Source organism: Phacochoerus africanus, chromosome 1 (genome assembly GCF_016906955.1).
Source record: "Phacochoerus africanus isolate WHEZ1 chromosome 1, ROS_Pafr_v1, whole genome shotgun sequence".
Lineage (NCBI taxonomy): Eukaryota > Metazoa > Chordata > Mammalia > Artiodactyla > Suidae > Phacochoerus > Phacochoerus africanus.
In genome coordinates, this window is record NC_062544.1 from 217,089,234 (window position 1) to 217,106,007 (window position 16,774).

General features: G+C 52.1%; 1 protein-coding gene across 2 annotated transcripts in view; it reads left to right on the forward strand.

Moving 5' to 3' along the window:
* MYLK (myosin light chain kinase) overlaps nucleotides 1-16,774 on the forward strand; it is a 190,026-nt gene that overhangs the window by 116,213 nt on the left and 57,039 nt on the right. For both annotated transcript variants that reach the window (XM_047790591.1, XM_047790599.1), the window contains exon 17: nucleotides 9,491-9,577. In XM_047790591.1, coding sequence (XP_047646547.1) covers nucleotides 9,491-9,577 — 87 coding nt within the window. The remainder of the gene's footprint in view (nucleotides 1-9,490; nucleotides 9,578-16,774) is intronic.

The following is a 16,774-nucleotide window of genomic DNA, read 5'->3' on the forward strand; positions in this document are numbered from 1 at the left end:
GAGACAGGAAGAGAAGTGGGAGCTCTACTTTTCATGGTCCCCTGTGGCCTTGTGGCCCCACCCCTGCTAGGGGGAGGGCTTCTCACCTTGTTGCCCCCCCCTCCAAACTCCATCCTGCCCTTACATGCCAGGCAGGGAAGCCGGACACAGGGCAGGAGGAGAAAAGACACACCCACAGGAAAATGACTACATAATATTTTACAAGCCGCAACAAACAAGTGTCAGTGCTGGCAGGACAGACCCTTGAGGAGGAGGGAGCAGAGTGAGGTCCCTGTCGGGCCACTTCCTCCAGGAGGTGAGTGAGGGCTGAGTCGTTGGGTAGAGGGGCCAGGCCTGCCTCTGCAAGAAGAGAAATGTAACCGTGATACAGCAGAGGGAGAGGAAGAGATGCGGGCACGGAGGGGCCTGTCAGGTCTCAGTGGAGTTTCCTGAGGAGGGGCGGGTCTCGGCCCTGAGGAAAGGACACTTGTCCTAAAGAAATGCAGGGAGTGTGTTTGTGACTCTCCTCTGGGGATAGAGACTTGGAAGCAGAACAACCCCGTGATGGTTTAGGCTGCCACCCTCACTTGACAGCCTGGGACGCCCTGGCCATTCAGAGAGGGAAGGCTTCAGGCCAAGCCGGGACCAGGGTCCCATTTTGGGACTCCCGGTCCAGTGCCTTTTTTGATATTTCATTACTTGCCTGGGACTAACTTTCTAAAAAGGTGGTTTGGGGAAAACAATCTCTTGCCCTTGAAATGCCTGGTGAGGAACTCTCAGTGACACGTTAAAGGCTGGTGCCCATATAAGGCATCTCGAAGACCAGCTTCGTTGTTCTTCCGACTGCAAATATGATCACTTGGCTTCTAAAACCCTAACCAGTGTCACTGGCATTCTGCACGAGGTGAAATCCTGGTCTCCCTTCTGGATTTTCTAAGATGAGATCCTGATCCTAAAAGCTGAGATCCATGATAGGGAAGGAATGGGAGAAAAGGAAAGAGTCTGGAAAGAAAAAGTTTTGTTTGTTTGCTTGTTTTTAACTTCACACAGCGGCAACACAATGTAAACTGTCAATACTCAACAGGAAAGCTGAAATTGAGGAATATCGTGTGTTCCCCCCTGGAGTTCTGTGAATGTGTTTGTCACAGAGTCTGACCCACAGATTTTATGGGTCACAGTGCATGGCTGGTTCGGAAGCGGGCTGGAAACATATGTTTTGAGGCGAGGAGGCTGCTGGTATTTACTCCTATCCCCGACCCAGGTCAGAGTCCTGCTGCTTTCTAGACAGGTGCTGCAGTTCAAAACACAGCGTTGCTGGGAACTTGACCCCAGAAGCCTCTTTCCAACAGTCCACACTTGGGACCCATGCTGGTTCCCAGCAATCTAGAAGGCAGCCCCTCCTGCTAATGAGGTTATCTGCATCTGGAATCCCTGGCCTCTCGGGGTCCTATTTACACAGCTCACTGAAGACAGGACCACAATTCATTCTCCTTATCTGCAAAGTGTCAGCACCTTTTCCAGAAAGAGCCAATGGTTTATTTTGAAAACCAAACTTGGTTTTCTCTACGGAATACATTTGGGGATTCTTTTTTTTTCTTCTTCTTCTTCTTTTTTTTTTCTTTTCTTTTTTAACATTTGGGGAATTCATTCTGCAAAGGAAAAGGGCTTTTTTGCCCCTAAGTTGGTCCCTTTCTAGTTGCCATCCTTGCTCTCTCCGCTGTTCTCGGCCATTGTAATGTAGCTATATGGTTCCGTCAGAGGCACCTCTGCAGGGTTTGGCCTCAGGCTACAGATTGGGAGTTGAGTCTTAGGAGAAGAGCGTGGAAGGGGATCAGAGGGAGACCAGCTGAGATAACAGGGCTGACTATGGGTTAATTGGGTTTGGTTTTGTTTTTTTCCAAAGAGAAAAAGGGCAGCTCCCTCTACACCCACTCTTTTTCCTGCTGCTGCCCATGGCATTATGTTCCTCTCCTGCGTGTGGGTGGCCTTCTTGCCACGTTTACCTTTATCTCTTCATCAAGAGCCACCCCTGGGCGGATAGTAAGAACCCGGGCTGCTCTCCCACCACCTTTCAGCATCTCTCCCCCCTGTGCTCCTCTCACCTAAATAGGCTTCCTGATCCTCTCAGCTCCCTGCTCCCTAAGGTGACAGACAGTACCTGGCTTAGACATCCCAATGGGTCCATGCAGCCTTTGGTATGAGAGGCAAAATTTTGTGTGCTTGTGGATTAGAGCGTTTGTCTGAAGAAAGGGTCCATAGTTTTTAATCAAGTTTTTTTAAACAGTCAGGAATTAAAATACAGTGAAAAACCGCTTGTCCTAAATAACTTTGAATTTTCAAGCCCAGTCATTGTGCAGAGTCGTCCATCATGGTCCATCTGCCGCTGCCCACTGGAACTCTGGATAGGACCTGTCCTGCCTTCCTCCCCAGGGGGTTCGAGGTCCCTCCTCACTTGGGGTGGAGACCGCAGCTGATGCTGATGTCAGGCTGGCCCTGCCCCTGACAGCCACTCATTATCACTCGTGCAGCCTGCGCCAGACACCATTTAGACTATTCATCTGTGGCCAATAGAATGATGAATTTCAAGAGCTCATAAAAATGACTTTGGCTCATTGACTGTTCTGTATTTTCCACACTACTGCTTCCCTCTTATAGTGAAGACAGAATGTAATGCAGCCCATCTGGCTCTTTTAATCCTGCTGTTGGGGTTGTTTCGGTAAGAAAAAGGGTGCTCTTGTACACTTTCTTGATTGTGGTCATATGGCTGATCCTTCCAAGAGCAGCATCAGGCATGAAAACTTGTGCCACAGAGGGCAGCTGGAGCCTGGAGTGGGTAAGGACTTGCCAGAAAACTCACCCAGGAAGAGAAAAAGCTGACCTTCTAGGCCTTCCGTGGCCAGAGACTCCTGTGCATTTTTAGTTTATGCATTGGTTAGACATGGCAGCTTTCCCAATGGGAAAACCTAGGCTCTGCAAGGGTCAACACCCTCCCCAGGTCACACAGACAGAATTCAGGAGATGCTGTGTCTCTGATCCCAGAGCCCAGGCCCTTTGAGCCACCTGCATGGGAGTGGGGGGGCTCACAGCATGAGCAGGACTCGAACCTGGGTGTATCTGCTTCCAAAGTCTGCACTTTCCACGGCCTGCGTGGCCTCCCCATCTAGTGACTAACATGGCAGTGTCCACTGTCCGAGAGATCTGGGTCTCCCTGAGTAACGGCCCCTTTTTACTGGGAAGTCCTTCTGCACCTCTGGCCGCACTGGCCCACTCCCTCCCATTCAGTCCCAGGTGAGAGGTGAGGTGGGCTCACCCCCAGACAGAGCAGCACAGGCCACCCTTCCCAGCCACCCTGCTGAGGGCTTTGGGCTGCAGGTACCCATGAAACCCAGGGCTTCGTAACCATGGAGGGCCGTGCATGAATGTGTTAAGGGGTGGCATTTGTAGGCATTCATTCAACCAGAATTGTCAGTAGCCACTCTGCCCAGCACTGCTCTAGAGTTAAAAGCAATAAACAAAACAGAAGTTCCTCTTCTCAGAGACTTGACATTGGAGTGAGGGAGAGACAAAAATACAGATGAACAGAGATGTCACATGATCTCAGGCAACAACACGTGAAGAATGCAAAGCTGGTGACGGGGAGGGATGCGTTGTTGGAGAGGGTGGGTGTGAGGCCTCTCTGAGGCAGAGGCATTTGACCAGGGGGCCTGAAGCCTTGTGGAAGGAGTCCCAGCCGAAGAAAGGAGTGGGTATGGAACAGGAGCAGACCCTGAGCTGAGACTGTACCAGAGACACTCCCAGAGGAGAAGTAAGGAGGCCAGGGTGGCCGAGCCCTGGGCCAGAGCAGAGCGGTGGGAAACGAGACTAAGGAGGACCAGCAGCCAGATCCACAAGGCCAGGTGGACTGTGACCGGGACACTGGATTTTATTCTAAATGTGATGGGACAACACCGGCCATGTAAAGAATCACTCAGGCCGTGACCAGACCCAGGAGGGGTAAGAGGGAGAGCAGACGGGGGTTGCCGCAATAGCCCAGACAGGAGGTGATACAGCTGAGCCTCCATGGAGAGGTGGGGTGTGATCAGGTTGCTAATGCTTTGACAGTAGAACTGATAGTATTTGCTGATGAATTAGAAATGGAGAGAGAGAGAAGCGGATGTCAAAGGTGACCCTTAGCTTTTGGGAGCGAGCGCAGGTCCCTGGTGGTACCAACTGCTGAGATCAGAATTGCAGGCAGGAGGGGAACAGTCAAGAGCTTCCTGTATGTCAAGTTTAAAGATGTCCATTTAGCATCCAAGTGGGCATGTCCCAGGAGCAGGCATTTAGATGATCTGGAGTTGAGGGAGGTCGGGGCTGGAGGCAGGATATGAGGAGCCATTGGCGTGAGGTCACTGAGTGTCCTGGGATTAAATAAGGTCGCTAGGGATGGATGTGGGTGGAGGGGGGAAGGAGAGTCCAACATTGAGAAGTAGGGCAGCACGGAGATGTGCAAAAGGAGACTGGGAAGGGATGGCCACAAGGACACAGGAAGAAATCCAGGAGGGAATGTCCCAGAGGCCAGAGAGTGATCATTGCAATAAGACAGGAGTGATGCAGAGCATGGCATCAAATGATCTGCCAAGTAGAATAAAGGAGCCTGAGCACTGGCCTTTGGACTTGGCAACTCAGGGGTAATTTGTAACCATGACAATGGGGTTTAAGACCTAATTTGACGTGTACAGAGGCTGAGTGACATGCCGAAGGCCATGCAACTAAGCATTGGCTGGGTGGAATTAAACCCATGCTTTGGCCCCTAACCACTGTGGTCCACTCCCCCCCTGGCCACCGAGCCCTTCTGATTGTGGCTGAGCTGACTTCCACACACCTGTCTTTGTTAGCCTCAGTCTACTCCCACTGTCACATTTATTCTTTGCATCGTCACAGGCCGCTAACACATACTAGGTTGAACTAAATAAAACTGCTGTTTTAGGAGGTCAAAAACTCTTGAAGTTTGGCACATGGTGTGGTTCAACCTGAAACAAATGTATGCAGCACTTAACATCGTGCTGGGCACAGGCGAAGTACCTAATAAATGCCAGCTCTGACCCCATATCTCATTCACTCCTCTGTTGGGGTGTCATTATTCCCATTTTCCTGGAAGGTCAGGCACTTGCCCAAGTGTTCAGTCACCGACCTGCAGAGCCAAGAAGACGCTTGTCTCACTCTCAGTTGTGACAGCCTGCCTCTTGCTCCTAGGCAGAGAGAGAGGCCGGCCCCTCCGCCCTGCCCCTTCATGCAGCTCCTGGAAGCTCAGACCCCCTTCCAGAAGGCTCCCGAGACCTCATTTCCCCTGCCTAGGGTTATAGCTCCAGGAATGACCTCTCTTGGGGGAGACAGAAGGAGAAACACCGTGTTGGAGAGCTGAGCCTGAGCTAGCTCTGGAGTGGAAGGGGTGAGGCTTTGTCCATATAAGGACGCGTTTTCCTCTCTCTGTAGAGGCCCCCCATCTCCCCCCAGCACCACCTTCCTCCCTCCCTGTGCTTCTTTGGGGGCAGAAGCAGGCCAGCAAAGGACTCCCGCTCCAGGGCCCAGATCTCGAAATGGAGCTCAGTTTCATCACAACCTGATTAAAATAGACAGAAAATACGCACTGCTCTTAAACTTTTATTACTATTATTTTTATCCCCCAGGCAGCCATGTGAGCTCAAAGCTGGTTCTGATTAAGCACAGGGTCCTCCCAGCCGGCTCCTTGCAGTGGGTTCTCACGGATGCTAGTGGCTCATGGTGCAGGCCCAGCCCCCAGGGGGCGGGGGTGCTGCAGAGGGAAGCGGGGCTCCAAGTCCAGGAGTGTGCCTGGTTTGACAGCAAAACCTGAGCCCCTTTCCTAGTGGCCAGATAGAAAGATAAGGCTCAGGGAACTTCTACACACGAGCTCAAAGCACATGACAGGATGGTGGATTCACAGGACAGCGTAAAGCAGACACCCAGGAGCTGAGGACAGATGCAGAGGCAGGAGACACGCAGGAAAGGGCCATCGGGGAGGGCTTTCTGAAGATGGAGCATTTTAATTTTTTTATTTTTATTTTTTTGTCTTTTTATCTTTTTAGGGCCGCACCCGAGGCATATGGAGGTTCCCAGACTAGGGATCAAATCAGAGCTACAGCTTCCGGCCCACACCACAGCTCAGGGCAACACCAGATCCGAGCCATGTCTGCGACCTACACCGTAGCTCACGGCAACACCAGATCCTTAACTCACTGAGCAAGGCCAGGGATCGAACCCGCGTCCTCATGGATGCCAGTCAGGTTCATTAACTGCTGAGCCACAACGGGAACTGAAGATGGAGGATTTTAAAGCGGATTTGGGAAGGAGATGAGGCTATGTGGCGAACAGGAGAAATGAATGAAATGAGTAAATGCCCATTTTTTCTGCTCTGCTATCTTTCTTCAAGCCTTGTAAAGCTGTGAGGTAGAGAGAGAAAAGAAGTGTCATTCCCTTTGTACAAATGTAGAAATGGAAACCCGGGGCAGTTGAAATTATTTGCCCACCATCCCAGGATCGGTGCCAACAAAGCTGAAACTAGAGCCCCCCTCTCTCCATCCCACCTCTCATGATGCTTGGAAGCAAAGCCCGCATGACCGCACGAGGAGGGAAGGAATCTTGGTCCCTCTCCCTTCTCTCAGAAACCCAGGAAAACCGGGCCTCTCATCCTCTGTTTATGCCCCAGTTTACCCATCAACTTAAAAACTCTCAGTTCTTGTGTATCTCTTCCCCTGATGCTCCGGAACTCACCAGGAGAAAGACGTGAGGAGGGTGCTGATGCCCGGGAGAGAGGACTCTCTGTACAGACTCTGTTCTCCCCTCCTCTTCCTTCAAAGGGGGGAAGCAAGCAGATTTCTGGGTGTGCCTTTCTTGAAATTGGCAGTGGTGCTATTGGCGGTGCTGGTCTTGAAGGAAGGGGAGAGGGAGGGTCTGCACCAGGGAGTGTAGACTCACTCCTGACCCAGGTTTCTGGCAGCCTGGCCAGCAAATATCAAGGGAAGCATGAACAGGCTTTCCTGACGCTAGCAATAGTCCCTGAGACCCTCTCTCTCACACACACACACGCACACACACGCATGCACACACACACACCCCCCACCCCACCCCGCCGCAAGGAGAGAGACTAGGAGTTTTCAACCTGGTGGCATATTATTGACGCCCAGCCCTTCACCCAGACAAATTAAACCAGGATCTGGGGAGTGAGTTACCTGGGTACAAGTGCTTCTAAAGTGCAGCCAAGGTTGAGGACCACAGAGGTGGATAAAGATGTGCTAAGGATTTTTCTGTAGCCGGGAATGACCACGCTGTCTGGGGAAAATTCCCAATGTGAGAAAATGGAATCACCCCTTCCCCATGGGACTTGCTGCCCCTCCAGCCGTGTCCACACGGAACCCGATGTGCGGGCAGCCCACTGAGGAAACAGGACACAGGTCATGTCAGCTACAGATGGTGGGGACCCCTGACTCATCCTCTGGGGCTCTTTTGTCCTTACAGAGGGTGGCAGAAGGGTAAATGCAGTGAGGAATGGACCAGGGAAGGGGGCAGAGTTGTCAAGTGCTGCTCAAAGAGATTTCTTCCTGCTCTGTCACCTCAGCCCCATCCCCTGGCACAGACTGCTAAGAAGTTCTACTTAGGGATTCCTTGGAATCGTTCCTGTGGTGACACATGCACAGCTTTTGGCTACCTGCAGTATGGGATGGTCCCCACAGCCCTGGAGGCCTGAGCCCCTCAGAGCCACCTGCCTGAGCCTGCATGGGGCCTGCCCCAATTCTCCATACCTAGATTACCCTGCTCATGGAGAATGGGCAGGCCTTGGGTTAGGAAGGAAGCCTGACTGGTGTGGAGGAATTTGTATGGACAGCCCCAGATGCTGCAGAGGAAAGGGACCCAAATGCCATCTAGAAAGAACAGTGCACCCACATGGGAGTACCAGGAGTGTGCATGCCAGGGAAATGCCCAGCTCCTGGTTCCGTGCTCATGTGCCCACCCCCCAAAGCCCCAGGAGCCCAGGCCCTAGAGCACGTGTTAGCAGTTGCTCCATCCTGGAGGCGGGGACAGGGAGCTGGCCCTTCCTCCCTGGCCAAGCCACAGGAATGCGGCCAAGGCTCCGCTGGAAAGTCCCACCCCCTCCTTTCTCCCTGGGCGCTTCCTCTTCAGGAGCAGGAAAAGGATGCACAGGAAGGGGCCCTGAGTGGGGAGGCTCCCTCCCAGCGTGGTCCCTGAAGGGAGTTGCTTATAGGGAAAATGCTGGAGCGGAGTGATAGCGGTACAGTGAGCTCCTTCTTATCCTGGGTGGTTTCCTCACAACTTCCTGGGGTCCCGCCTCCTCGGGGCCCGGTGAGGGCCTTTTCTGCCCAGCCCAGCACCATGTAACCCTGCTGCCCTGACAAAAGAGGGTTTCCCCTGGCATCGTCCACACTTGGCATGAGCATAGAGACAGTATAGGACAGGCCTGAGGATGTGTGTGCTGATTCCTGCAGCCTTTCAGCTCTACCCAGAGGCTGCCTCTTGGGCTTCACCGGTTCCACTTTGGGGAGGGCGCAGAAACCCCACGACGGGTCTGGGGCTCAGTCCAGAGCAGGTGAGGCATGCCAGCTACCTGCTCAGAGGCCTTTGTCTGGTCTGGAGATCCAACTGTCAGTGCCCATCTGTGCAAGAAAGTCAAAGAAAACAGGCTGCAAGCCCCCCCTCAGATCTTGAGCACGAGGACAGAGACTCGGTCCCCTGCTTCCTCTGTTCAAGAGACCTTAGAGCCAGCTTTTGGAAACCCAGTGAATTAAGACCCAACTCACTGGGCTATACAGCAGAAGTTGACTCAACATTGTAAATCAACTATACCTGAAGATAAATAAATAAATAAAAAATAAATATTTAAGCAAAAGAGTTCCCGGTCATGGCTCGGTAGGTTAAGAACTCAACTGGTATCCATAGGATGCAGGTTCGATCCCTGGCCTCCCTCCGTGGATTAAGGATCCAGCGTTGCTGTGAGCTGTGGTGTAGGTCACAGTGGCAGCTCTCATCCTGCTTTGCTGTGGCTGTGGTGTAGACCAGCAGCTGCAGCGCCAATTGGACCCCTAGCCTGGGAACTTAACATGTGCCACAGTTGTGGCCCTATGGGGAGAGGGAAAAAAAAAAAAAAACCCAATGAAAGGAGTAAGGGGGGTTGGTGAGCAGAGGGGCTCCGACACCCCCAGCCCTGCCAGTGATGTGATCCTGGCAGCCCACATGTGCTGTAGCAGGGAAGGCGTTAACTAGTTCCCAGGATGGCCTGTCCATCCATCTTCAGGGCAACTGCACTCAGCAGCCCAGTGGAGCAGAAGCTCCTTCTTTGGTGCTCTTGCAAGGAAGGTGCCCAGCCATGGACACCATCTGCCCAGCAGGCACTGAGGGCCCTCAGGGTGGAGTGAGGAGGGATTTTTATTTCGATGCCTCTCTTGTTCATTTCCCTGGGCAGCTGCCAACTCATGTGTGTTGTGACCTGTTTTTATTCCAGATGCCCCCACCAGAGAGAACGCCAAGGCCCCGGAGATGAAAGCCCGGAGGCCAAAGAGCTCTCTTCCTCCTGTGCTAGGAACAGAGAGTAAGTACTTGCTCAGCTCTTTCAGGCAGGACCCAGGACTGAGGGTTGGTGTCAGAGGCCCCGCTTCCTTGCCTGTGCTCCTTGGAGCCTGGCGCTGCCCTCACCCTGCTGCCTGTGGCCTTTTCTCAGCCCTCCCATCTCTGCACAGCCTGAGCGGCCTCACCCATTTCTGCCCCCTCTCAACCTCACCCAGACCCCTTCTGCTTCCCACCAAGACCCCTGGGTGACTTTCCCCTCATCTCTCCCACTGAGTCTTGCCTGTCAGACGGAGCTTGCTACATGGTGGCCCTAATAGGATCACTCCCGGTTGCAGTGCCCAGCAGTGCCCAGAGCCCACTGACCCCATGCAAGTGATCTTTTCACATGTTGCCACCCTGACCCACCTGCCACACGTGTGCACATGTTCTAACACCCAGCCTCAGCCTCTCTTTCTGAGCGCTGCCCCCCCAACACCTGTACTCCCATCTTATCCTCAAGCCAGACTGAGCTCCTCCATGTGCACCAACCATCCATGTGCTCCTCCCTTTGTGCCTTTGCTCTGGCACCTCTCTCGTGGGACAGATTCCCACGGAAAAGCCAGCTCATCCTGAGTTCCTCCTCGCTCCAGCTGAAAAGAACTCTTCCCTGTCGTGAGCTCCCCTATCACTCAGCATCCTCTGCCATTGACTGTCTCCTTCCCAGGGTCATGGTGACGTGTCTGTGCCTCATCCTCCCTCTTCCTTTGTAAGTTCCCTGGGCCTCCAACTGGGCGGACTCAGGGCTGCACCTTTCAGGATGACGGGGCTGTGACCTGACCAGCATCTCTCAGAACCAACTTGCAGCTGTGGTCTAAACAGCCAAGTGGGGGGAGGGGCTTCTCCTGGGACCCTGCATGGCTGTCTCCCTCTTTTGGGGATCTCGGCTTCCCCCAGGGCCCCTAGTCTTTTAGGTCCATGGTGCTTTTATGGACCCACAAAAATATTTTGTTATGTTATAAAATTAGAAAAAAAATTCACTTTTAGTTCAAGGAAAATGTTTTCATTCATAATATTAATATATTCATCTTTATACCCATGCCGTTATAAAATATGATTTTTATATGTAGGTACACACATATATATGTGTATATATATATTTTATTTTTTCTTTAATGGAGGAAGGGGCTCCCAAAGGCAAAAGTGCTTAGAGTCCACAAAGGTCATAATGCAGCCCTGGCTTCCCCTACCAATTAATTATTGGTTAAATTTTGATGGAACTATGCTTTGAAACCTCTAACTTTGGCAGTAGGTATGGGGTTGCTTGGACATCCCCAACACACTCTTTCTGTGTTTTAAAAGAGAAAAAGACAAAACAAACTCTTAATTACCCACACTGATAAGGGAAAGGGAGCTAGATTATTTCAAAGGCTGCCTGTCTTTTTCCGGTATGAGGTGGTGCTCCTTAACTTAGGTTTCTTCTCATCTCTTCAAAGCAACATACTGACCTTCCCAATGAGAAGCTCGGGTTCCTTGTTTCACATACAGCCAAGCTGGCAGGGGGAGGCTCGGCCCTCAGGACGCCGGGGCAGCCAAATTGGAATGATAGTTTCTCCTGGATGTTTAACCACTGGGGAACCTCAGGTTGTTGAGAGTGGCCATTTCATACGTTGTTGGAAATGCATAAACAAGTCTAAGAAGAACTGAGTGAGAATAAGTTCATGATTCTCCTGTCCAAATGGATTTCTTGGGCCCGTGCTCTGTTGGTTATGGGAAATGTCAGTGGGAGAGACAAGGGCTCTTAGATGAGCTCCAAGTGATGGTCTGATGGGGCTGGTCTCCTCTCCTGGGGCCAGAAGCGGGCTTGCGTGGAGTGCAGCTGGGAGGTCTCCTGCCTCCTGGCCTCAGCTCCGGCCCATCTATTCCAGTGAAATCCTGAGGGAAGTGAGGTGGGGTCAGAGGAGAGCCATGAAAGGGAAAAACAAGCAGGAGACAGTGAGCAGACCTGGGGCCTGGGGTCATTGCCTGGAGAAGAGAAGGCTGTAGAGAACCCCAGTCAAGTTGTCCACATGCAGCTCTAGGGCTGGGCTCTTAGATTCACCTGAGGAGCTTTTAAAATTCCGGCTGCCCTGGCTGCACCCAGACGAAGTCGAGCGGGATCTCTGGCAGTGGGATCCAGGCTTCAGTATTTGTTTAAGCCCCTGGGCCCTTCCAAGGTGCTGTCAGTCAGGCTGGACACCAGCTGTTCCAGAGGGAGGCCCGGTGCCCATGCACGGTCAGTCTTGGGAAGAGAAGCAGGTCTGGTCACAGCCTCGGATAAATGCGGAACCCCCTCAGGGTCTCTCCTCAGGGTATCTGCCTTTAGGGACAGAGCAAACACTCTGTGGTCGAGGCTGGAGGCCATAGTTTCTGCCCCTCCAGATGCTCAGGGAGCGGGCACGGCGGGCAGTGCCCCTTGGGGGAGGGGTGGAGCTGGCTGAAAGGCTTCATCTCCGTAGTAAACAGTAGGCACTGCTTGTCGTGGAAGGGGAATTTCATTCTGTGTAGAAAGCCTTCGAGCTGGAGTTACAGACAGATGTCTCACTCCCGAAAGAGTGGAAGTGTGCGTCTCCACGTATAGTAATGGCCACATGGAATCTGTCTGCCAATGCACCCTCCCAGCCCCCATCACCCCAACTGTCACCCAGGGTGCGCTGAGAGCATCAGTAGAGTGCTTCCCACGGCCCCTCCCCCTGCACACACATGTGCTCGTGTCCTTCAGAAACCTGCAGAATTCCCGGGTGCCTGCATACACCGTGGGGCTTCCTTCCCAGGAGGCCCCTAAGGAGGTAGCTGCCCAGAGATAGGAGATGCAGGGGGGGTGTCTTTGGGGTCTGCACCCCCAGTGCTTTCCTCCCTTCGGTGGATAATTTGTAATACTTCTTAAATGCATATGTTAAATATGCATGCCTTGTTGCTTCAACATTTTAAACAGTACAGGAATATATCAAGTACAACGTGAAAGCCCTCTTTCGTCTTACCCCTGATTCCACCCACCTTCTCAAAGATATTTGCAATTACTTTTTTCTGAATATTCACACATAACTCGGGCACATATGCCCGTTGGATGTTTTTCCTACAGAAATGGATACACAGCCTGTACATCTCTGCAGCTTGCCTTTTTCTCTTAGCATTGCTGTCCCCAGGCCCAGGCAACTCTGATTCCATGAGAAAGCCCAGATTCTCATGTCACTGAGTGGTGGGCTGTGTATGTGTGTTCATTTTCATCAGGGGCTGGGAAGTACCTAATCTAACCCGGAAATCCCTCTTTCCTCCAGTGGCCGAGGGAAGGCTGAGCAGTTTCCTTGTCAGACAGACAGTGGCCAGATCCCCGTCTGCATTCCCTGCCCTCCTCAGGTCGGATGTTCCATCCTGTGAGAGAGAGAGCGGACAGTGCCTGAGGGGCCCTGGGCAACCCCTCCCCCGCCAAGCCCTGGGAAGCTTGAGGGAAAAGCCAGGTCCATCTGCCCCACGCCCAGGAGCCGGATGAGAGAAAACCGACTGCTGGACACCAGCTCACAAGTACAAGAGTGAGGAGGCGGTTGTCTGGGGCGATTTCAGGATGAGAGAAAATCTGGGCCAGGTTATGAAGGAGGAGAGGGTTGTGGTTTGTTTGAGGAGGAATGATGATAACTTTCTTCTCATGAGGGGCGACCGGAGGGAGAAAGGCACAGACACTAGGGTGAATATTGCGAGGGCCCCCGACTCTATCTGCCCGTGATACAACACAAGAGTTATGAAGCACCTACACAGAAGGCGTCATCTTAGGCACTCAATCCAAGTCGCTTCAGGCAAGTCTCTCCTAATGGAACTACAAATAGTTGTTCCCATTTTACAGATGAGCAAAACCGTCCTGCCCAGAGTCTCACAGCTCGTAAGATGTGGAACTGTGAGGGCAGCCCTGCTCTACGCTCCTCCCACACCACCCTGTGCCCTCGCAGTCTCAGAGCCAGCCGTTGTGCTGTCCACACAGCCTGGGCAGTGCCCGCCTTGGGGTGAGGGGGAGGTCTGGCTGCCATTAGCACTGGGGGGAGAAGAGGGTGCCAGCTGGCATGCTTCCCTGGATCTTGAGACCTCTCAGGGTATTTGCTACATGCCTCGCAACAGGAATTTTTTTATGACTTTATTTGGATAAAATTTCAAATTTACAGAAAAGGTGTAAGAATACGATGAGAAACTGTTGTATACCCTTCACTTAGGTTCATCAATTATTTACACTTTGTTCCATTGTTTTGTCATTTTCTATGTATGAACTCGTATATATTCACCATTCATCAAATATTCATCTCCTATGTATCTATATACACTGTATATATACTATATACACTATGTCTATTCATAATATATCATACATATTCATACATATACATGTATCTCTATAAATATATACCATTTATGAATAGAGACACCATGCCCTTGACCGCTGAATATCTTATTGTGTTGTATCTCCTAAGAACATAACACAATGCGATCATTAAAATCAGGACACTTAACAATGAACCAATACTGCTGTTTAATCCACAGCCCCATATTCAGCTTTTGTCATTTGTCCCACTATCTTTATGGCTGCTTTTCCCCCTCTCGATGGGGAGTTAGTGTCAGCACTCCTGGAAAACTTTATGCATGCCTCCCACGCAGAATGGGTCGTCTCCTACCTTTGAAGAAAGAAAAGTGAAGTGCCTGGGCTGGGGAAGTGCACCCTCCGCCTTTGGGGGCGGTGGGGAGGCAGCAACACCCTTTCTTGTTGGCCCTTCAAGTGCCCACTTACCACGCCCCATTCCGGGCGCAGGGCACAGCCAGCCAGCCCCAGGGCTAGAGAGCAGGGAATGAGAGTCTTGGTTCTGCCTCTAATTGAACACGTGGGCTTGGTCAGAGCCCTTGCTCCCTCTGCACCTGTCAAATGGGGACCTTCTCTGACTGACCGCAGACCTTTCTAGCTCTGACATCAAGCCATTCAGTAGAATGCTTTTCTTTGGCGTGACGGGGGGTGGCGGGGGTGGCTTTCTTGCTTCATACCCTCTGGTGTGTGAGGAGTCAAGGCTCCAGCAAGCATGGACATGCAGTGGCAGAGACACCCTGATGGAAAGGAGGCCTTGTGCATAGGCTCCAGACTGAGGGGGTTCCAGCTGGAGGGGATCTGCCTGGAATTGCGAGAGAGGTCTTGATGGGGCTTAAGGAATGGTTTTTGAAAATGCAGAGAGGCTCTGCCAGTGTCATTACAGGCTCAGGGATCCCTCCCATCGGTCTATAGAACTGATGATCTTTTAGAAAAGAGATCAAACATCCATAGGGTGCTTTTACTACTAGAGAGCCAGGGTCTGTCCATCTCTGAAGTTTTGGCTCCTGGTCTAAAGTAGGAATATAGGAAGCATTTCACTTTTCGGATGCATTTTTTTTTGTCTTTTTGTCTTTTGTTGTTGTTGTTGTTGCTATTTCTTGGGCCGCTTCCGCGGCATATGGAGGTTCCCAGGCTAGGGGTTGAATTGGAGCTGTAGCCACCCGCCTACGCCAGAGCCACAGCAACACAGGATCCGAGCCGCGTCTGCAACCTACACCACAGCTCACGGCAACGCCAGATCCTTAACCCACTGAGCAAGGGCAGGGACCGAACCCGCAACCTCATGGTTCCTAGTCGGATTCGTTAACCACTGCGCCATGACGGGAACTCCTCGGATGCATTTATGAGCTCCTGTGCTTCTGGGATCTGCGGGTGATACAGGTGGAAACCCCTTGGCCTGAGCGTCACCATTACTCTCGGTCACTTTGACCTCACTACTGTCCCAGACTATGACACTCTTGGATGCCTTTGCCTGGTCTCTTGTATGCATCTCTCTGAGACCAAAAGTTGATCACCTCGGAAGCATCTTTGGATATTGAAAGCAGTGTCCAGTTATCCTGAAAGGTGTCTCCAGGATCAAACCTTCTTTTTAAAGATTCTCTCCAGGTTGTCAAGAATGTTAAATCCTGATAGCTGATAGGATTCAAAGACTAAGACTTGGCATCAGGACTTGCTTGACAGGGAAAGATGTGGGACCCTGTCTTTGAAAGCGGGCACCATTACCCAGTTCCTCCCAACCCAAGTACTGGTGTCTGAGGAGGGATGGCGCACATGCCCTTCTCTGTCACACCATGCATGTGACCCTGAGCTTCCACCCCATGCTGCTGCGTTCAGCTCTTCTGTTGTCTCCCACAAGCCAGTTAAATGGCAGGATGGGTCTCCCCAGGGAGGGCCTGGAAGATGCCGCTCACGTAACACTGGCACTGCTGTCTGGGCCATGCGCTGGGCTGCCCTTTTGACAACTGTCCTGATGTTCTATGTCCCGGGGGCTTAGAGGTGGGTCTTTGCTGTAACAAGAGGAGCAGTGTTCCCCTGGAATCTTCTTATGTGACAGCCTTTGCTATGAGGGGATGCGTACAGGAAATTTGCCCAGAGATATTCATTCTGGGAAAATGACCAATATTTTTCCACCAGTTTGTTAAGGACGTGCTGGATGGGGCCTGACGTGTGCGAGGTGGGGGTGGGGGCAGTGTTGGGGGTTTCAAGTGACTTGGAGCCCTGAGCCTGACCTGTGCAGGATGGTGGGGTTCAGCTTCCATTCCCAGGTGCTCCCTGGGTGGGTGCCTCCTCCACACCAAACCTGGGTCCCTCTCAGAAGCCTGTGGCGGAAAGGTAATGCTGATTCGGGGAGTCATGAGGGGTTTGATGTCTATTTTTGGCTAACTACCTCAAAAGGGAAATGTCCCCAGAGAGGCAGAGATCCAGGGACCTCCCTGTACCCAAGGTCCTTCAGGCTATCTCTTCAATTCCCTTTGGCTTTTTGTTACCTCAGAGCCTTTTGAAGCCATAAGTCCTGCCTTCAGGATCCGTAAATATCACCCAGTTGCTGGCTCCGATGTTTTGGCTCTACTGATTCACTGGAGAGAGGGACTGAGCAGTCTGGAAATTTCTGTAGGGTGCCAACCTCCTCCCTCACAGGGCAGAAGGAAGGTTTATGGGGGTAGGACCCGGTGGCTATGGACACCCTGCAGCAAAAGCACAAGATGGATTACCCAGACAACCAGGGGCTGGCCTTCCCAGCTCTGCCCCAGGTTTCCCAGAAGGCTTCTAAATTCAGTGTTTTGATTCATGATGTTTCTATTGGGCTGCTTCACTTCTTCCAGCCTCAGTGTCCTGGCTGGGGTGGAAGGCCCAGCACCTGGCAGC